The sequence below is a fragment of the Haematobia irritans genome, chromosome 2 (assembly GCF_050003625.1).
Source record: "Haematobia irritans isolate KBUSLIRL chromosome 2, ASM5000362v1, whole genome shotgun sequence".
Lineage (NCBI taxonomy): Eukaryota > Metazoa > Arthropoda > Insecta > Diptera > Muscidae > Haematobia > Haematobia irritans.
The window spans coordinates 119,608,097-119,630,911 of record NC_134398.1 but is presented as its reverse complement, the minus strand read 5'-3'; the positions used below and the strand labels follow the sequence as shown (position 1 = coordinate 119,630,911).

The 22,815-nt window shown below is 34.9% G+C and overlaps 1 protein-coding gene and 1 long non-coding RNA gene across 2 annotated transcripts; both read right to left on the bottom strand.

The window, feature by feature from the left end:
- Window positions 1-5,004: 5,004 nt before the first annotated feature.
- LOC142223908 (uncharacterized) lies at window positions 5,005-5,973 on the bottom strand. Its single transcript, XR_012718956.1, has 3 exons — window positions 5,734-5,973; window positions 5,306-5,668; window positions 5,005-5,241 (listed from the first exon to the last, which is right to left on the bottom strand). It is a non-coding gene; the product is annotated as an uncharacterized LOC142223908 (long non-coding RNA).
- A 394-nt stretch (window positions 5,974-6,367) lies between these two features.
- On the bottom strand, window positions 6,368-20,719 carry LOC142225034 (uncharacterized). Its single transcript, XM_075294811.1, has 3 exons — window positions 20,699-20,719; window positions 19,185-20,605; window positions 6,368-6,383 (listed from the first exon to the last, which is right to left on the bottom strand). Exons 1-3 carry the CDS (start codon window positions 20,717-20,719, stop codon window positions 6,368-6,370), a joined length of 1,458 nt encoding a protein of 485 aa, XP_075150926.1.
- Between the last annotated feature and the right edge of the window lie 2,096 nt (window positions 20,720-22,815).

Here is a 22,815-nt window from a genome sequence, read left to right as displayed (position 1 = left end):
GTTGCATTTACCAGATTAGTTTAATACATGTTTGTAATCATTTAGTTGTTTTTAGTTTTTAGTTTTTATTTTTTAAATGAAAAATTTAATTTTCTTAATGAAACAATGATAAATTTTAGGCAACAACAAAAAAAATTACATTTGCCCCTTTATGGAAATTTATTTCGTGCTCTTAATTTCTTTTTATGTGCATTTTATTGCTATGTCAATACTTGTCGTATACGCGTTTGGTTCGAGTATTAAACTAATGTGGTAAATGGTTTGATGTGCTCAGTAGCCAATCTCCCATCTTCCTCTTCTATAATCTTTGCACTACGTGGTTCATCTTCTATGCTTGTACGACCACGTTTAAATTCAGCAACCCAATGTTTTACTGTTGCATATGAAGGGGCACATTCACCTAACACATTCACCATATCATTATGAATTTCTTGTCCCGGTAAACCTTTTTTATGTAAATATTTAATGACAGCACGCATTTCCAATTTTTCCATTGTAAAAAAATTGCGGATGCATCTTTTTTGAACACCTGTTTCTATATGAAGGAGTTGCCAGATCGAAACAAAATTTAACATGTGTTCATAACAGAGATGGAAGTTTCCAAAACACTTAACCTTTTTCTGTTTATACCGCGCTTTTTGTGCTAGGCTAATAAGTTTCCGAACTGCCCTCGTAGAACATACATAGATGATCCACTTATCTCTTTAAAAAAATTTGTCAGTTCCAAAAATTAATTTTCTGAAATTTGGTTTGGTTTTTTCGTAAAGAGTCAGTCCCAAACATTAATTTTCGTGCATTTGCTTTTGTGTTGTTTGTGAAGAGCAATGCTGCTCAAAATGAAATTTCGTATTTTCGCGGTTTTGGTCACAATTTTTTGTTCAAATGTGAACTTTTAATATATTAATTTATTTGTAAACCCTCTTGTGCATCATAAACGTTCTAATTTTTCAGTGTACGAATGGGAATTTTGCTTAGCATACAAGTCGCATTTCTCTGATATAAAGTTTTTTCCTTAAACAAATTTTCCATGAAATCGCTTTGTTCTTATAGTTAAGTTATTTGACTCAAAAATGGGTATCTTTATATGAAAGAAAATTTTGTTTGACTAAGGTCAACTTGACTTTAATAGATATGAAAAATTCTTCAAAATTCATAAACTCGCTTTAAATTTGTTGACTTTTGTATCTTTACTACAAAGAAAAAAGCGTTTAAAAATAGCATATGTTTTTTCAATATTTGTTTTAACGAAGTCTTTTACTTCAAACACAGCAAAATCTTTACTTGAAGCCAAGTCTGAATTTGGAAATTTAAGCTGTCGTTAGCACGTTTTTTAAAGTAGGATTTTCGATTATTAACATATATTTTTTATACCAAACAAATATATTAAATAGAAATAACACACGAGAATGGTGTTTATATATTTTTATTTTTTTTTTGTTCGTTTCTGCCCGTTAAAATCGGTAGTACAAGTCTGAAAAATGCAATTGCACTTTGAACACCATTTTTTTAACTGTTTCATAAACAGAAAGAAACCTTCCATAAAATTTACAAAACTTTTTCATACAACTATGAACATAACATTTCGTTCGTTTGATGAAAGGTTTCTTTGGTTGTAAAACAATGACATATTTCGTTCTTATAAAGAGAATTCTTCGGTGTAATGACTCGGCTATAAAAAGGAGGATCTTGTCATTGAGCTTAACATGGAATCGGACATCACTCAGTGATAAGAGAGAAGCTCACCACTGTGGTATCGCTGGCGATTGTTGTAGTCACTTACGAGTCTGTGGTAGCGATGAGGATGAAATGGAACTTTGAAATGCTGGCAGGGAAGGAAAAAGAACGAAACTACGGCGGAATGCATTTGGTGTCTTACGGAAGTGTCCATTAAATACGAAGGGTGTCGATCGTTAAATAAGCATATGCAAACGCAGAGGCATAACACATTCAAAATACAAGGTCCATGTCCATGGCGATATCCAAATTCACAGTTTCGAATGGCACTACAAAAGAAACAGCAATTGCCATCGCTAAGCTAATATTGGTCTACCATAACGTTATGAACAGCTTAAGTTACAGCAACCTGGATTGTCAAGTTAAATGGCTATCGAAAATATTTCCTGATAGTAATATGTCGGTAAATATCAGCATGGGAAGAACTAAAGCAGCCGCCATAACAAGAAATGTTCTCGGTCCATTCGTCCAAAATCAATTAGTTTCTGAATTGAAAAACACCCCATATTTATACCCTAAACCACATAGTGGTCAGGGTATAATAAGTTTGATCGGCCAAAAAATGTGCCTACCAGAAATATTGATTTTAGACCCCATAAAATATATACCGATCGACTCTGAATCACCTCCTGGGTCGATCTAGCGCTTGGTGTCCGTCCGTCCGTCCGGTCGCAATTATTAACCGATTTTGATGAAATTTGGTACAGGGAGTTTTTTATGCACAAGGACGAACGCTATTGAATTTGGAAGAAATCGGATCAAATTTAGATATAGCTCCCATATATATGTATCGCCCGATTTCGACAAATGGGGTCACGTTGCGCTTTTTTTCAAACGGATCGTCACCAAATTTGACAAAAGGTAATCTTTTCCATCGCCCTTCAAGTTTGCAAAATTTCATCCAAATCGGTTCAGATTTAGATATAGCTCTCATATATATGTATCGCCCGATTTTCCCAAATTTGGCCACAAAACCTTTATTTATCAACCGATCTTACTCAAAGTTGGCAAAATATAATCTTCTATAGCACTAACTATATGTGCAAAAAATCATCGAAATCAGTTCAGATTTAGCTATAGCTCCCATATATATGTAACGCCCGATTTTTCTAAAGTTGGCCATAAAACCCTTATTTATCAACCGATCTTACCCAAATTTGGCTAAATGTAGTCTTCTATAGCACTAACTATATGTGCAAAAAATCATCGAAATCGGTTCAGATTTAGATATAGCTCCCATATATATTTATAGCCCGATTTTCCCAAATTTGGCCATAGAACCCTTATTTATTAACCGATCTTACTAAAAGTTGGCTAGATCCAGTCCTCTATAGTACTAACTATATGTGCAAAATTTCATCGAAATCGGTTCAGATGTAGATATAGCTCCCATATATGTATCACCCGATTTAGAAAAATTCGCCCCTAATAACATTATGTTTGACCATGGGAGCCTCCGTGGTGAACTGGTTAGCATGCCCGCCTTGCATACACAAGGTCGTGGGTTCGATTCTTGCTACGACCGAACACCAAAAAGTTTTTCAGCGGTGGATTATCCCACCTCAGTAATGCTGGTGACATTTCTGAGGGTTTCAAAGCTTCTAACCTAACCTTACCTACTCAAAAATTGCACAAGGTAACCTTTTGTGATATTAATCAAACTCGCAAAATATTATGCAAATTGGTTCATATTTAGATATAGCTTCCATATATATACATCGCTCGATTTTCCCAAATTTGACCATAGTACTCTTATTTATTAACCAATGTTACTCAGATTTCAAATTTTGATGTACTAGCCTATCGTATTTATACGTACTTGTAGCTCTTATATAAGAATATTGTTCGATTTTTACAAATTTGGATTTATTGCCCACACTAATAGAACGAGTTTCTTTTTTTTTAATAATGGGCTCAATATTAGTGGCATACTAACTCCGTAGGTGCAATATCAACACAGCCAGTGTTGCTAGAAGTAGGGGAAATTCCCTATATGTAGGGTTTTTCTAATATTTAGCGTCTTGTAGGGACGTAGGGCCACAATGTAGGACATTTTCACTCAACACAATTTGTAATAATGTTTGGCTCTAGAGGAGGAAATTAGAAGCCGGCAAGGCTTGATCTTTAACAATGTGTGGTAAACTTTATTCCTGTAGAAAATTTTGTCAACATTTTATTTCTATAGAACATTTTGTCAAAATTGTATTTCTATAGAAACTTTTTTCAAAATATTATTTCTATAAAAAAATTTCCTCAAAATTTTATTTCTGTGGAATTTTTTCTCAAAATTTTATTTCTATAGAATTTATTGTCAAAATTTTATTTCTATAGAAAAATTTCTCACAAAAATTTGTTTATAGAAACTTTTTCCAAAATTTTATTTTTATGGAGATTTAACAAAAAAGATTACTAATTTGGGTAGAATTCATACCAACTGTGGCAACCGTGGTGGTAATACAAATTTATATTCTAAGTTATATACGTTGCATTTTCATGTTTTATGATAATAAAGTACTTAGAACCATGTTTGTTTTGTAAATTTTTTTTTAAATTTAACGAAAAATATAGTAGGGAAAATTGTTTGGGAATATATGGGAAAGTAGGTAACTTTTTTGTCCTTGTAGGGTAAACCGAACATTTTCCCTGGCAACATTGACTATGAGCAATAGTCAAATTGACACAACCCAATAAACACAAACGTTTGAAAAATACTAAAATTCAATAATTTTTCAAACATTTTTTCAAAGGATTAGGGTAATATTCAAGTTGAGAAATTGTTGAGAAAATCGCGTTCTCAACAAAAAACAGACATTACCCTCAACAGTAAAATTCAACACAATAGCAATAATTTCTCAATTGTAATCCTCAAATTGAAATGCATCGCTACTCAATAATTTCTCAAACAGTTTTCAATGTGAGAAAAATAAAAAACTAGCATTGTTGCGAATACTTTCAAACCACAATTTGTATGAAAGTCAATCCTAGTTCTAACTGAAAGTCAATACTAAATTTCTAGGGATTTTGTAAATGTTATTATTTTTTCGTTAACAAATATTATAATCTTAAAAATAACATTAATAATATATGAAAATAATAATATTATACCAATCAAAATGTAATTATCTTATTAAACGTATTAATAAATAAAACTATGAATACAACTTTAAATATCTTAAACATTTTTACATGTATAATTCCATTTCCTCCATAATGTTGGTGTCATTAATATGCTGGCAATTTGAAATAATTACTATCGAGGAACTTGCTGGCTTGTGTGTTAGAATAGATTCCAGCAAGAGGAAATCACAAAATATCAAACTGATGACGGGATGTAAATTGATGTAATGCACATTTTCATCCAGAAGTTCTTGATATAGGAATTGTTGCACTTTGTTTTAATTGGTTGCACTTTGTAAGTTTTCTGAAAACTTTTCTTTGTTGTTTCCTTCATCGGTTTTTCATCGGCCAACATCTTCCAAGAATATACCATTCAATGATTTTAGTTTTCTGCAAAACAATCGAGTTTTGTGATTTCCATTATGTTTTCATTTCACTTTTTATTTTGACTTACCAATTTGTATTTCTTCCAACTGACCAGGTACTTCGTGATTTCCTCAAGAACGTTGGTATTACAAAATTGTTGTTATTAAAATACTGGCAATTTTCAGGAACTTGATGGCCAGATAATTGGAATAAATTTCCAGCAATTTCAATTCACAAAATAACAAATTAAACCGATGATGCGATATAAATTAAACTATCGATGTGATGCGAATTATCATCCAGTAGTTGTTGATATGGAAAAGCATAAATACCAAGTTTTTTGGTTGCACTTTGATTTATGGAAACTTTCTCTTCTCGATAAGCCACTACCATTTTTCATCGGCCAGCCTCTTAATGTGTCCAAGAATCAGCATCCAAATATTTTAGTTGTCTGCAAAGAGATTTGAGTTTAGTGACTTCCTTCAAGTTTTCATTTCGTGTTTTAGTTTTACTTACCAATTATTATAAGCAATTTCAATTGATTATTAAAAAATTTCCACATTTTTGTATTTCTTCCACGAACTTTGTTGTCCAAAGTAGTATTGAAAACCATGCGGCTTTTTCGTTGCATTTCAGGGTAGTGTTTTGTCAAAGTTTTCTCCAATTATCTTCAACACATTTTCAAAGTTTTCGTCAACATTTTGCCAAATTGGTTGTAATTCGCAAACAATTTGAAGATGAATTGATGAGCTTTTTCAAGTCAAGTTGAATTTATGTTGAAAATGATATTTACCCTCAAACTGAAGAGGTGTTGCATTTGAAAAACGCTCATCCTGTGTTTATTGGGAAAGCACCCATGGACATGTACCCCTTAATTTTCTTAAATATGCAACTGCGGTTTATCTCCCACACCTATATGTTACCCCACAAATGCTTATGACTACTAATTCTGTAATGGTGGTTTAGGGTATGATATAGTCGGCCCCGCCCGACTTTCTACTTTACTTACTTGTTTTCTATAAGCTGTGACGCTTCTACCATTGGTAATGTAAAAACATATTATTATGCTGTGCAATATGTTACTTTAATGAACTAAATGGTATCGAGAAAATATATATCCTCAGAAAAATCTGAGGATATATATTTGAAGCTAATGGATATCACAGCTAAAAATAATTTAAATATTAATCAAATATCTGCATATAGCGCAGATATGTTAATGGTTCAGTGAATTATGGCATCCACAACTCGATGTACCAAAAATTTAAAACAACAAATAACAACATTATAAAGGCTAACTGTAACTGCCATGTTATAAACAATTCATTGAAAAAGGCATTAAATAAATTATCTGTCGATATTGAGAATATCGTAATAAAAACCTTCAATGAATTTAGTTCCTCTCCCAAAAGAAATGAAAGCCTGAAGAAATGTTTCGAGTTCGCTGAATTAGAATACAAAACTTTGCTGGCTGTCACTGTTACCTGCGAACGAAAGACTAATTTTATGTTGGCCAGCGGTTAAATTGCTGGATTGAAATTGGGGAATTTATTTCTAGAGGAGTTTCGGATATTCTGAAGAAAAAGAATGTACATTGGAGAGCATATCGGAAGCATACTTGTACTTTGTACAGCATATTTTGCAAAAGTTTCAGAAATCAATATTGGCTCTAGAAAATGACACATGTACGTACTATTGTAGAAATATATCCTATAATGAGTACCTTGCGGAATAGCTTACAGTGTCGATTACATGACTCATTTTATGGTAGCATCGCTTTGCTATCTATAATGTAAAATATTCCGTTGAAAGACAAAATTGTTTTTGAGAACGAAGCTTCAAACTTTTTAAAAACGGCAATTGAATATTTGGAAAAATATTTTGACTTCCAAGAAACACCAACATATGCAAAATATCGACGTTTGATATAAAAACATCGTTGCTATCTTGGGAGAAAGTTTTAGAGGCTTCAACATATTTAGGAATTTCCCAGACTGTAGACAATGATGGACTTTATAACGACTACTGTGTCTTAAGTGGCTTTTATGCAAATTTATCAAAAGAAAGACCAAGTGATAAAATATGGGCAACTTTTTTCGAAAAATGTGGTAGGGAAAACAATGAAAATTGGTATCATTTGTATATTCAGTACCCATAATTAATACTTATTATGAAAGTGTTTTTAGTATTTTGAATAATTTATACACTAAAGCTGAGTACTATGTTCAGTTTTCAAGCTGAAAACCAGGTTGTTTTCACGGTTACTTTTTTTAATTAGTTAATTTAGAAATTATTTGCAATCAATTTCTTGGATCTTTTCCATCCAGTATTTGGCAAGATCAAAATATAATCATCTTCATAAATTTATTTGTACTTTTAATTTAGTGTTTTGGTGAAAACCCCAAACATAGTACTCACCTTAAGGAAAGAAATAAAATGTCTTTTGATCTCATAAAATTGGTTGTTAGACTAAATATTAATACAAATTGCCAACAATTCGAATCATTTTTAAAAACAGGCGAAGGAACTAAAGTAGTCACTTCAGTAAAAAAATAGTGCAAAGTACATGTGGCAAAAATGACTGACTTTATATATAAAATATATATAACTATATATTCTAAGAGTATTTATTTTTATGTTACAAATGTATGACATTTACATTGAATAAAAAATGAGACTGTTAAGTTTTTTGTTTTACACAATAAATAAAATTTTATATGAAATTGAAACTGAAATGGGACTTTTTTGCTTGTCCCGACGAATCCCAGAATGTAAGGCGCAAAGTCCCGGATTCCGGCAACCATCTTCTGGCAACCCTAATTACAACAAACAGACAAATAGACGGACATGGTTATATCGTCTTAGAATTTCTCCCTGATCAAGAATATATATACTTTATATAGTAGGAACCCGTCATTCAACCGTCGAACGGAACGGACGTGTTTTTTTTTTTTAATAGCGGGTTAATTCATCGTAATAAGAACCTACTACGAATTTCAAGTGTGGTGGAAAATTAAACCACCATGCAGCGAAATTCAAAGTCATCCACTGGGTTGAGGTAATCCCTCACGAAAGAGATTCAAGGAACGCAGAAATGATTTGTTTGTCCTAAAGAAATTAGGATCAGTCGACCCAAGCACGTTGTCGGCTAAACAAAGCTATTCCTTAAAATGGACTCAAGCAATTCTTGAATCTAGAAAAAGGGAACGATCACCGGATGAGCTGCCATCCTCCAAAAGGGTCAAAGATCGTTTGCCTCAGTTGCTAAAGAGAGTCTTGTGATGGCTATCATTAATAAAGGAGCATTGGACGGTATGGTTCCAAAGCAAAAATGGGGGGAAATTGAGATTGCTGTGTCTGGCGTCTACTCACAGGTACTGGAAAAGTTTCCCGGCCCAGATCCTCGACACCAAGAGGCTGGTTGGTATCAAGGACGATTTAAGCTAGTCGCATTTGAGTACCAGAGGTCTATAGAATGTTTTGATACAAATTGGCGAAGTTTGGGAAGGAGCTGCTCTAGAGTTAGTCGAGAAGAAAGATATGCCGGCTAGACCAAGCGCACATGCGTGGATACCTGCAAACACTCCTGACCTGAATCTATTTTAAATAGACTGAAACAATGCAATCCAGATCTTCCAACAGCTGATCGGAAGGTTGCCCGTTTGGTTGAAGTGGATGGACCAAGACGGCATGCAGTGTTTATATTGAACACTCAGTCTTTGCCACATCTAGCAAGAGGCGGTTTCTACTGCCTCAAAACTCACCAAAGTTGAACCTATGCTTATTGCGAGAGTCACTGAGATCTCTGAAGAGGACATTCTTGATGACTCGATTGAAACGGCTGATTGTAAGGCTGCATGTGCTGCCTTAAAAGTTCTCCTGATGAAAGGGGACATAGATATACAGCCTGTTTCTGTATGTCGAACGATCGACTGAAATGCTTAGAAACAGCTGATTTTTGATTATAAATTCAGCTGTTTGTTTCCATTTCAGTCGATTGATATATCTCGATCGACATACAGAAACAGGCTGATAGTTCTTATTCAAGAACCATATGTTTATAGAAACAAAATATATGAATTAAGTACTCCGAGGTTCAAACTATTGCAGTATACTGGTAACAATGTAAATCGAGCCTGTATAATTGCTAAAAACTAGCTTAACTTGTTTCTGCTTCCTTCAATGTGCAATACTGACACTGTCGTTGCCAGTTTAAAACAAGTAAGTAAAGTAGAAAGTCGGGCGGGGCCGACTATATCATACCCTAAACCACCCTTTCTGAATTAGTAAACATACGCATTTGTGGGGTAACACTGATATAGGTATGGGAGATAAACCGCAGTTGCATATTTAAGAAAATTAAGGGGTACATGTTTATGGGTGCTTTGTATCAATCTGACTATAGCTCCTAGTCAGTGTTGCCACGAAAAATGTTCGGGTAAACCGGACAAGGACAAAAAAAGTTCCCAAACAATTTTCCCTACAATATTTTTCGTTAAATTTAAACAAATTTAACAAAACAAAAATGGTTCTAAGTACTTTATTATCTTAAAACATGAACATGCAACGTATATAACTTAGAATATAAATTTGTATCAGAGAGTATTAAGAAAACAAGAGAACGAAACTGTCAAGCGAAACTGCGACAGTAGGTGGCAGTCATGAGGAAATTTATCTAATGTCATGCAGTTTTTGTCGGCGCTTCTCTCAAATATCATACAGTATGCGTCGGCTTCACCCAGTTCAGTTCTCTGCCGGCCTTATTAAACGTAAGAAAAATAGGATTTAGAACCTTCTTTGTAAAGGGTGATTCTTTTGAGGTTAGGATTTTCATGCATTAGTATTTGACAGATCACGTGGGATTTCAGACATGGTGTCAAAGAGAAAGATGCTCAGTATGCTTTGACATTTCATCATGAATAGACTTACTAACGAGCAACGCTTGCAAATCATTGAATTTTATTACCAAAATCAGTGTTCGGTTCGAAATGTGTTTCGCGCTTTACGTCCGATTTATTGTCTACATAATCGACCAAGTGAGCAAACAATTAATGCGATTGTGACCAAGTTTCGCACTCAGTTTACTTTATTGGACATTAAACCAACCACACGAATGCGTACAGAAGAGAATATTGCGTCTGTTTCTGAGAGTGTTGCTGAAGACCGTGAAAATAAGCAAAATTGCCGCATTTGGAGTGAAGAGCAACCAGAAGCCGTTCAAGAACTGCCCATGCATCCCGAAAAATGCACTGTTTGGTGTGGTTTGTACGCTGGTGGAATCATTGGACCGTATTTTTTCAAAGATGCTGTTGGACGCAACGTTACGGTGAATGGCGATCGCTATCGTTCGATGCTAACAAACTTTTTGTTGCCAAAAATGGAAGAACTGAACTTGGTTGACATGTGGTTTCAACAAGATGGCGCTACATGCCACACAGCTCGCGATTCTATGGCCATTTTGAGGGAAAACTTCGGAGAACAATTCATCTCAAGAAATGGACCGGTAAGTTGGCCACCAAGATCATGCGATTTGACGCCTTTAGACTATTTTTTGTGGGGCTACGTCAAGTCTAAAGTCTACAGAAATAAGCCAGCAACTATTCCAGCTTTGGAAGACAACATTTCCGGAGAAATTCGGGCTATTCCGGCCGAAATGCTCGAAAAAGTTGCCCAAAATTGGACTTTCCGAATGGACCACCTAAGACGCAGCCGCGGTCAACATTTAAATGAAATTATCTTCAAAAAGTAAATGTCATGGACCAATCTAACGTTTCAAATAAAGAACCGATGACATTTGGCAAACTTTATGCGTTTTTTTTTAAAAAAAGTTATCAAGCTCTTAACAAATCACCCTTTAGTAACAAATGTTCTTTTATATAAATCTTTTCATTCTATTAAATTTTTTGGCAGACAATTTGAAATTATAACTGCAGATGCCTTAATAAAGAATTTATCAAAACAGCGCTTCGACCGCAACGTCGGTGCGACACAGTGTTGCCAACTCTCCAAAGCCAAAAAGCACCAAAAATATATTATAAATGCTAACATACCACTTTCCACTACAAAATCGTAAATTAAATGCTATACTAAAAAAAAAACTTCCAAAGGTATATTATAAAACTTTTGTTTATTGAATTTGTAATTTTATGAAGTTATGAACCACTATTCAAGTATACACCTTGATCAGTTTTAATGCGTTCATCCAATTCATTTTGATCAGTAATGTTTTTCAACTTTCAAAATATTAATATATGGAAGGAGTTTATCGCTTATTTCACTTATGCGTGCTTTTGTGAATTTAATACAATCGTTTTTAATGACATCTTTATCAAGTTCAAAAATTCGGCATTCGTCGCTAGACTTTTCTACAGAAAGCCTACATAACAATATTAATTTAAAAACAAGTATATATGGCCGCAAGTTCGGCCATGCCGAATCTTATATACCCTCCACCATAGATAGCGTAAAAGCTTCTACGAAAGACTGTCATCCACAATCGAATTACTTGGGTTGTGGTATCTTAAATCGTTTTCTAAATTGTGAGTTAGTCCATACGTGGTATATATTAGACATAAAAGGTACACACAGAAAACAAATTTGTTGGGACAACCAATTCTTTTGCCAACCGATATATTTGGTTCCAGCTACTACCAAGAAATAACTGACATAATTTGTTACTACAACCAACTGTTGTGTGACATAACTTGAAACACATTTGTTTGGATAACTAACATATGAGTAGATGAACCATATATTGGCAATCACAACCAATTCGATTTATTATGTGGTTAGAACAATCAACTGTTGTCTATGCTAATAATATGTTGAATTATCCAGGCAACCAATATTTTGGTATCAGTACTATTTGTTTAGTACGAAAACCGTGCAAAATTTTAAAGAAAACTCATTCCAAATATTTTAAGTTTTTAAATTAATTTATTGTGTATTCATAAAAACGGAAAATAAAAGCATATAAACATTAAATATTTAGTAATCCCAAACAACAAATTCTTCGCCAGTAGCGGATATAGACACATGTGACCAACAATTTACATTAATTTTTTTAAAAGTCAATAATAGTATTAATACAGTCAGTAGAACTTATTTTATACGCAAAATAGTGATTATCATAGTATAAAGTTTTTAAAAGCTTAGCACACAAAAAATAATAACCATCTTCGACAATTATATGTTCAATTAATCCAAAAAAGGGTTCGCCATTTATGTATTCGTCAAAACAAATAACACAGTTTTTTTTTTCAGATGAATTCAGGTGACCGGTTTATATGGGGGCTATATATATAATTATGCACCGATGTGGACCAATTTTTACATAGTTGTTAGAAACCATATACTAACACCATATACCAAAATTTCAGACGGATCGGATGAAATTTTCTTCTCTTAGAAGCTCCGCAAGCCAAATCTGGGGATCGGTTTATATGGGGGCTATATATAATTATGGACCGATGTGGACCAATTTTTGCATGGTTGTTAAAGACCATATACTAACACCATGTACCAAATTTCAGCCGGATCGGATGAAATTTGCTTCTCTTAGAGGCTCCGAAAGCCAAATCGGGGGATCGGTTTATATGGGGGCTATATAATTATGGACCGATATGGATAAATTTTTGCATGGTTGTTAAAGACCATATACTAACACCATGTACCAAATTTCAGCTGGATCGGATGAAATTTGCTTCTCTTAGAGGGTCTGCAAATGTTTCTATAGAAATAAAATTTTGAGAAAAAATTCCATAGAAATAAAATTTTGAGAAAATTTTTTTATAGAAATAATATTTTGAAAAAAATTTCTATAGAAATACAATTTTGACAAAATTTTCTACAGGAATAAAGTTTTGACAAAAATTTCTTTAGGAATAAAGTTTTGACAAAAATTACTATAGAAATATTTGTTTGGTAGATTTGTGGTAATCTTCAAATTTTTTAAATTTTTTTTTGGCACGAGTGGTAACTGTTGTTACCACACATTGCTAAACATCAAACATATATATATATATATATATATATATATATATATATATATATATATATATATATATATATATATATATATATATATATATATATATATATATATATATATATATATATATATATATATATATATATATATATATATATATATATATATATATATATATATATATATATATATATATATATATATATATATATATATATATATATATATATATATATATATATATATATATATATATATATATATATATATATATATATATATATATATATATATATATATATATATATATATATATATATATATATATATATATATATATATATATATATATATATATATATATATATATATATATATATATATATATATATATATATATATATATATATATATATATATATATATATATATATATATATATATATATATATATATATATATATATATATATATATATATATATATATATATATATATATATATATATATATATATATATATATATATATATATATATTATATATATATGTGTTTGATGTTTAGCAATGTGTGGTAACAACAGTTACCACTCGTGCCAAAAAAAAAAAAAATATATATATATATATATATATATATATATATATATATATATATATATATATATATATATATATATATATATATATATATATATATATATATATATATATATATATATATATATATATATATATATATATATATATATATATATATATATATATATATATATATATATATATATATATATATATATATATATATATATATATATATATATATATATAATATATATACATATAAATCCGAGCCGATTTCGATGATTTATTGCACATATAGTTAGTGCTGTAGAAGATTACATTTAGCCAACTTTGAGTAAGATCGGTTGATAAATAAGGGTTTTATGGCCAAATTTAGACAAATCGGGCGGTACATATATATGGGAGCTATAACTAAATCTGAACCGATTTCGATGATTTTTTGCACATATTGTTAGCACTATAAAATATTAGACTAACCCAAGTTTGAGTAATATCGGTTGATAAATAATGGTTTCATGACCTAATTTGGCAAAATCGGGCGATACATATATATGAGAGCTATATCTAAATCTGAACCGATTTCGATGAAATTTTGCAGACGATGAAAAAGATCCGTTTGAAAAAAACGACCCCATTTGTCGAAATCGGGCGATACATATAAAGGGTGATTTGTTAAGAGCTTGATAACTTTTTTTTTAAAAAAAAAAACGCATAAAATTTGCAAAATCTCATCGGTTCTTTATTTGAAACGTTAGATTGGTCCATGACATTTACTTTTTGAAGATAATTTCATTTAAATGTTGACCGCGGCTGCGTCTTAGGTGGTCCATTCGGAAAGTCCAATTTTGGGCAACTTTTTCGAGCATTTCGGCCGGAATAGCCCGAATTTCTTCGGAAATGTTGTCTTCCAAAGCTGGAATAGTTGCTGGCTTATTTCTGTAGACTTTAGACTTGACGTAGCCCCACAAAAAATAGTCTAAAGGCGTCAAATCGCATGATCTTGGTGGCCAACTTACCGGTCCATTTCTTGAGATGAATTGTTCTCCGAAGTTTTCCCTCAAAATGGCCATAGAATCGCGAGCTGTGTGGCATGTAGCGCCATCTTGTTGAAACCACATGTCAACCAAGTTCAGTTCTTCCATTTTTGGCAACAAAAAGTTTGTTAGCATCGAACGATAGCGATCGCCATTCACCGTAACGTTGCGTCCAACAGCATCTTTGAAAAAATACGGTCCAATGATTCCACCAGCGTACAAACCACACCAAGCAGTGCATTTTTCGGGATGCATGGGCAGTTCTTGAACGGCTTCTGGTTGCTCTTCACTCCAAATGCGGCAATTTTGCTTATTTACGTAGCCATTCAACCAGAAATGAGCCTCATCGCTGAACAAAATTTGTCGATAAAAAAGCGGATTTTCTGCCACTGATTTTGGTAATAAAATTCAATGATTTGCAAGCGTTGCTCGTTAGTAAGTCTATTCATGATGAAATGTCAAAGCATACTGAGCATCTTTCTCTTTGACACCATGTCTGAAATCCCACGTGATCTGTCAAATACTAATGCATGAAAATCCTAACCTCAAAAGAATCACCCTTTATATGGGAGCTATATCTAAATTTGATCCGATTTCTTCTTCTTCAATAGCGTTCGTCATTGTGCCCAAAAAACTCCCTGTACCAAATTTCATCAAAATCGGTTAATAATTGCGACCCGAATCCTGTGAACAACAAATACATGGACAGACGGACGGACGGACGGACGGACACCAAGCGCTACATCGACTCAGGAAATGATTCTGAGTCGATCGGTATATACTTTATGGGGTCTAAAATAAATATTTCTGGTAGGCACATTTTTTGGCAGATCAAACTTATTATACCCTGACCACTATGTGGTTTAGGGTATAAATAGCCAAATGCAATTATGGGTTTCTTCGGTCTACATGCGACATGATAGGGAAATGCCTCCATGTGCCGTTAACACCTTAGTTGAGGAGTCATTGAAAACAAAGACTAAACTCATTATGGGATGCGATGCAAATGCACATTAGTATATGGGGAAGTGGTGACATTAATACAAGAGGAGAGTCACTCCTAGAGTTTATTTTGCGTACTAATTTGGTAGTTTGCAATAAGGGAGATGCCCCAACCTTTGTCACTAAACACAGGCAAGAATTTGGACGTCACCTTGGCCTCGCAAGAACTGAATGAAATGATATCTGATTGGCAGGTTTTAAGTGAACAAAGCTTCTCAGATCATCGCTACATCAGTTTCAAATTTGATGTTCATACCACCAAGACCATATTTCTGCCAAATATTAGGAAAGCTGATTGGGAATCGTTCAATATGATGATACCGGAAATACCAGAGACAAATATGAGCACTGTACAAGATATCGAACACGCAGTGGAGAGGATTACTAAGGCCTTCAACATCTCTGAAAGCTGCATGCCCTAGAGGGAAGCCAAGGGGGAAAAATCGACCACCATGGTGGTCTACGGAGTTTAGTAATATGAGGAAATCCTGCAGGCAGCTCTTAAAAAACAAAGTCCACCAGAGCTCCTGAGGATTTGGACGCTTACAAGAAGAATCTGAGAGGATACAAGCGAGAACTGAAAAAGGCCCAGCATAACTCTTGGAATGATTACTGCTGACGTATTGAGAATACGTCCGAGGCTTCCAGATGACGGAAGGTACTAGCATCCACGAACTCCGCTCCAGGTCTCATTAAAACATCGGAGGGCAATTGGACAAAGTCCAGTGAGGAGACGCTGGAAATCAGACGGTTGAACCATGTTCTGGCCACAGGGGCTCAGCGGTCGTTTCCTTCCGAGGAAATTGTATCCAAATTCAAATCCCCAAGACCTGTTGGAATTACTCCGGCGGAGTTACAAGCAGTGACTGACAGGATCATCCCCTGGTTGTCGGCGATATATAGGATGTCTCAACTTAGCATATATTCCAGGAAAGTGGAGGGAATCAAAAGTCGTTTTCATACCTAAAGTGGGAAAAGCCTCTCACTCGAGTGCGAAGGATTTCCGACCAATCAGCTTATCCTCATTCCTACTTAAGACTCTGGAGAGGATGGATATTTATCTTAGAACTAGCGTCGATTCAAGTTTGCATACATACTCGAAGGGCAGGTCTACTGAGACCGCGTTACATGAACTAGTCAGCTTTATTGGAAGCTCACTATCTGTCAAAGAATACACAATCGTGGCGTTTCTAGACATCGAAGGTGCGTTCAATAACATTCATCCGAGCTCGATATTAAATGGACTGACAGCTCTGAATGTTGATCCAGGTATACTTAGGCTGTTAGCCGAACTTCTAACGAAGAGACGTATTTCTGCCACACTAGGACAAGCAAACATACTAAGGTATGTGAACAGAGGCACTCCCCAAGGAGGAGTTCTATCGCCTCTTCTTTGAAATGTTGCTATAAACAACCTTCCCTAGAAAAAGAAAGGACTCCTTTTGGCGAGTGTGGTATTTTGCACACTGAAGCTGACCTTTAAGCTTAATATTGAAGAAAGGGCGAGGAAAGCAACGGTAGCTTTGTACTCGTGCAAAAAGGCAATAGGAAATATGTGGGGACTAAAACTATACACAGCAGTGGTTAGACCTGTAATGCTATATGGTGTTGTAGTCTGGTGGCAAGTTTAGACAAAGTTCAGCTTATGGCGTGCTTGCGTATCTCAGGGGCATTCAGCAAGGCAGGAACAAATTCCCTTAATGTCATGCTGCATCTATTGCCAAAATATGTTGGCATTAATATATACTCAGACAGTCAACGTGCAATAAAATCCTTGGACTCTGTGTTCCTTAAACGGCCATCGACTGCCGCAAATCTCTTAATGAGATTGCTGAGCGGCACAATATTCACCTAATATGGGAGCCACCGTGGTGCAATGGTTAGCATGCCCGCCTTGCATACACAAGGTCGTGGGTTCGATTCCTGCTACGACCGAACACCAAAAAGTTTTTCAGCGGTGGATTATCCCACCTCAGTAATGCAGGTGACATTTCTGAGGGTTTCAAAGCTTCTCTAAGTGGTTTCACTGGAATGTGGAACGCCGTTCGGGCTCGGCTATAAAAAGGAGGTCCCTTGTCATTGAGCTTAACATGGAATCGGGCAGCACTCAGTGATAAGAGAGAAGTTCACCACTGTGGTATCACAATGGACTGAATAGTCTAAGTGAGCCTGATACATCGGGCTGCCACATAACCTAACCTAACCTAATATGGGTGCCTGGCCATAGGAACATACCGGGGAACTGCGAAGCAGATGAGTTGGCAAGGCTAGAGACAACCTTACATATTCCAGGGGAACTAGAATCTGCAAGCTCATACTGCGTGAGAAGGCTGTTATGATGGCATTGTAATTCCAATACTGTAATATTTAAGATAATTATCTTGTTGTATTGGCATATAATTCAATAAATCAATCAATCAATTGTTCGATGGGAGAATTGCAAGGGCTGTAACGACACCAAGCAAATATGGCCCCATTTAAACTTAAACCGCACACTAGATATGCTAGTGTTCTCAAGAAGTCAGATATCACTTCTGATATCTGCTATAACGGGTCGCTGCCTGATAAACGATTTTGCAAAAACTATTGGCGCTGTCATGATGTGGAGGAAAAGGGGTCGATTAAACACCTCTTGTGTGAGTGTCCTGCATTTTGTGTAAGGCGTAAGCAAATTTTAGGGGTATATAGCTTTAGATTACTGGCGGGCCTGGAAAACGTAAACTTAAGCAGTCTGCTAATGTTTTTGGAACAATCTGGTTGGTTAAACAGAAGAAAATAATCGAGAGGGTTCAGCGGTTAAAACTAGAAGTGCCCATATGTAATAGGTACTTTTAGTTAATCTGGTATCACAATAGACTGAATAGTCTAAGTGAGTCTGAATCTTAATCGGGCTGCCACTTTAACCTAACCTAACCTTACATAGTAGGAAATCGATATTCAAGTACATCCATATGTCCTTTTTGTTTTGTTTACAAATGTAATGTTCGTAAACAAAAAATATTAAATATTTTCAATTTGTTTTGTTTACATTTTAATGTTAGTTATCAATAGTAACCTACGTAACCAAAAGTAACCATACATGGTTTTGACAATAGTAACCTGTGGAATTTAAAATTTAACCAGTAGTATTCAATTCAATTCAATTCAAGTGTTCTTTATTTCTTTTAGCATTACAAAAATACATATTAGTGTATACAATTAATAAGCCTTATTAAGTAAAATAAAAGAACAATACAGCATGGGTTTTTAAAACCCGTCTGCCGGAAAAAAGAGTTTTACGAATAGTATTAATAATTGAATTCATTTATCAAAAATTTTCTATAATTTAAAGCTTCCTTTAAAAACTTATACAAATCTAACCAGCAAAAATCTTCACCTCCATTTAGACAATGAATTATGTCATTGTGAGATAATATAGATTGATTGAAGTATCTCAAGCGTATCACATTTAGTACTGGACATCTGCCTATGATATGATTAATAGTTTCGATTTCTCCCAAGTTACATAACGAGCATCGTTGATCTTGTGATGTAACATGTGTATTTCCGTTCAACCAAAATAGGTCCCCTCTGGCTTTCATTATATAAGTAATTTGATCGAGAGTAAAATTTTCGTTACAATACATGACACCGACGTTGAGATCTAAATGTCTATAAAATCGAGTTTCGCTTTCCTGAGCTTTTTGTAAGTTTGCATTATAAGAATGTGCAGTAATTTTATTAAGAATTTCCTGGCATGCATACAACCAATTGACTTTATTAGACGTTACGTTATTTGTGGAAATGTTATGGTTAAGAAGTTGTCTTCTAAAATCCTTAAACCAGCTTATATTTAATTCAAGGAGCTTTGATGCAAGGGTATGTGGTAATCTGCGGTCGTCAAGGTCAAACAACAGTTTTCCTAAGTATGACAAATGTCGATTGTATGTATAAATATAACCCGGTTCGTAGCCAGTTTCCAGAGATATTATATAATTTGGTGTATTTTCTGGTAACTTTAAAATTCTTTTAATAAAATAGCGGTAGAGTTTTTCTACTTCCTCAAAATAGGAATTTCCCCAAATCTCAGCACCATAACTATGTATTGACCGGCATACCGATAGAAACAGCTTCCATTTCGCCTTCAGAGGGACTGATGATTTTACAATGAAGTTACTCCATGTTGAATTTATAGACAATTTGGCTGCAACATTTTTCTTGTCAAGGTGTTTTTTAAAAGTCATTTTGGGCGTCAGAATGAGTCCAAGGTATTTATATTCATTTACTACTCTAATAGATTCTCCCATAAATGACCATTTTTCGTTGTTTGCCAGACGACCTCCTTTCCTAAAGACCATGATCTCTGATTTGGCTTGATTAACTTCCATGCCCCATTTTAAACAATATGTTTGTAGGTTGTTTATCATCTGTTGCAATGTACTTGGGTCTTCTGCCAGTATTACTATATCGTCCGCATACATAAGGAGACGTATATTGATGTTGTCTATGAAGAGACCTGCTTCGAGTTGGTCATGTAGATCATTCAGGTATAAAGCAAACAGAATTGGTGACAGTAAGCAGCCTTGTTTAACTCCTGTGACAGTTGCGAAGTACTCTGAGTACTCTGTACCTGTCCACACAGCCGACTTCGTACTTGCATATATCTGTTCCAGAAATCTTACAATTTTTGAAGAGAGGCCAATCTCGTGTAATTTATATATCAATAGATGCCCGGTAGTATCCCGGTAGACCAGTAGTATCAAGGCATGTTTTTGACAGTTGGATGTACTCAGCTGAGAATTCTGTATCACTCATGAGAAATGTTTATTAATGTTATGGAAATACATTTGGAGTGAAAATATTCAACTTTGTGCAAGATATTTGGTCGTTTTCACAATTTCCCTCGCTTGTAACATAGACAATATTTACGTATTTCTTCCTTGTATTTGGGTTATTTCCGAATTACTATTTTAAATTTAATTTTTTAACAACAACAAAAGTCAAAATGTCAACAAGTATATACGGCAGTAAGTTCGGTCAGGCCAAATCTTATGTACCCTCCACCATGGATTGCGTAGAAACTTCTACGAAAGACTGTCATCCACAATCGAATTACTTGGGTTTTGGTATCTTAAAACTTCTTAACATCGTTTTCTAAATTGTGAGTTAGTCCATACGTGGTATATATGTATTAAGGCGGGTATTAAATTCGAGTTTATTATTCAACCGTCGAACGGAACGGACGTGTTTTTTAATAGCGGATAAACTCATCGTAATAGGTACCTACTAAGAATTTGAAGTGTGGTGGGATATTAAGCCACCATGTGGTGGGATATTAAGCCACCACTGGGTTGCTAACTTCAGGGCCCAGTGGACGGGTATCGACTAGAGTTATAAATTTGGGCAATGACCAAGAGTTAGGCCCAATTAGTCGACCTGTAGACGGGTCGACAGGTGGTGACACTTTGACAAGTCGTACTTTTTCTAAGGTAACGACATCAAAAGGAGGTAATCCCTCACGAAAGAGATTCAAGGAACGCAGAAATGCTTTGTTTATCATAAAGAAGTTAGGATCAGTCGACCCAAGCACGCTGTCGGCTAAACAAAACGATTCCTTAAAATGGGCTCAAGGAATTCTTGAGGCTGGAAAAAGGGAACGATCACCGGATGAGCTGCCATCCTCCAAAAGGGATCAAAGATCGTTTGCCTCAGTTGCTAAAGACAGCCTTGTGATGGCTATCATTAATAAAGGAGCATTGGACGGTATGGTTCCAAAGCAAAAATGGGGGGAAATTGAGAATGCTCTGTCTGTCGTCTACTCACAGGTGCTGGAAAAGTTTCCCGGTCCAGATCCTCGACACCAAGAGGCTGGTTGGTATCAAGGACGTTTTAAGCTAGTCGCATTTGTGGACCAGAGGTCTATAGAATGTTTTAAAGCTGCTCTGATACTAATTGGTGAAGTTTGGGAAGGAGCTGCTCTAGAGTTCCAACAGCTGATTGGAAGGTTGGCCGTTTGGATGAAGTGGATGTACCACGACGGCATGCAGTGTTTATATTGAACACTCAGTCTTTGCCACATCTAGCAAAGTCCAAGGGCCGTGTATGTTATGGCTTTCATTATATCCAAATGAAGGTATATAAAAACGATCAGCTAAAGGATTCAGAAATGGACAAGCCTCTGCCTGAATCAGAAGTAAGCGGATCCTCTTGCGAAGTCGAGGGAGATACCAAAGTTGAAGACATGGATAGACACCGTATGCGAGAGGAGGTTTCTATTGCCTCAGAACTCACCAAAGTTGAACCTATGGTTATTGCGAGAGTCACCGAGATCTCTGAAGAGGACATTCTTGATGACTCGATTGAAGCGGCTGATGTGACGGTTGTTGAAAATCTCGATGGTCCTACGGATCCTCCAGATAAATCTTCATCATTGTAAGGCTGCATGTGCTGCCTTAAAAGTTCTCCTGATGAAAGGGGACATAGATATAGTTCTTATTCAAGAACCATATGTTTATAAAAACAAAATATGTGAATTAAGTACTCCGGGGTTCAAACTATTGCAGTATAGTGGTAATGATGTAAATCGAGCCTGTATAATTGCTAAAAACGAGCTCAACTTGTTTCTGCTTCCTTCAATGTGCAATACAGACACTGTCGTTGCCAGTTTAGAAATAGCCAAATGCAAATATTGGGTATCTTCGGTCTACATGGGACATGACAGGGAGATGCCTCCATATGCCGTTAAGACCTTAGTGGAGGAGTCACGGAAAACAAAGACGAAACTCATTATGGGATGCGATGCGAATGCACATCATAGTATTTGGGGAAGTAGTGATACTAATGCAAGGGGAGAGTCGCTAATAGAGTTTATTTTGCGTACTAATCTGGTAGTTTGCAACAAGGGAGATGCCCCAACCTTTGTCACTAAAAACAGGCAAGAGGTTTTGTACATCACCTTAGCCTCGCAAGAACTGAAGGAAATGATATCTGAGTGGCAGGTTTTAAGTGAACA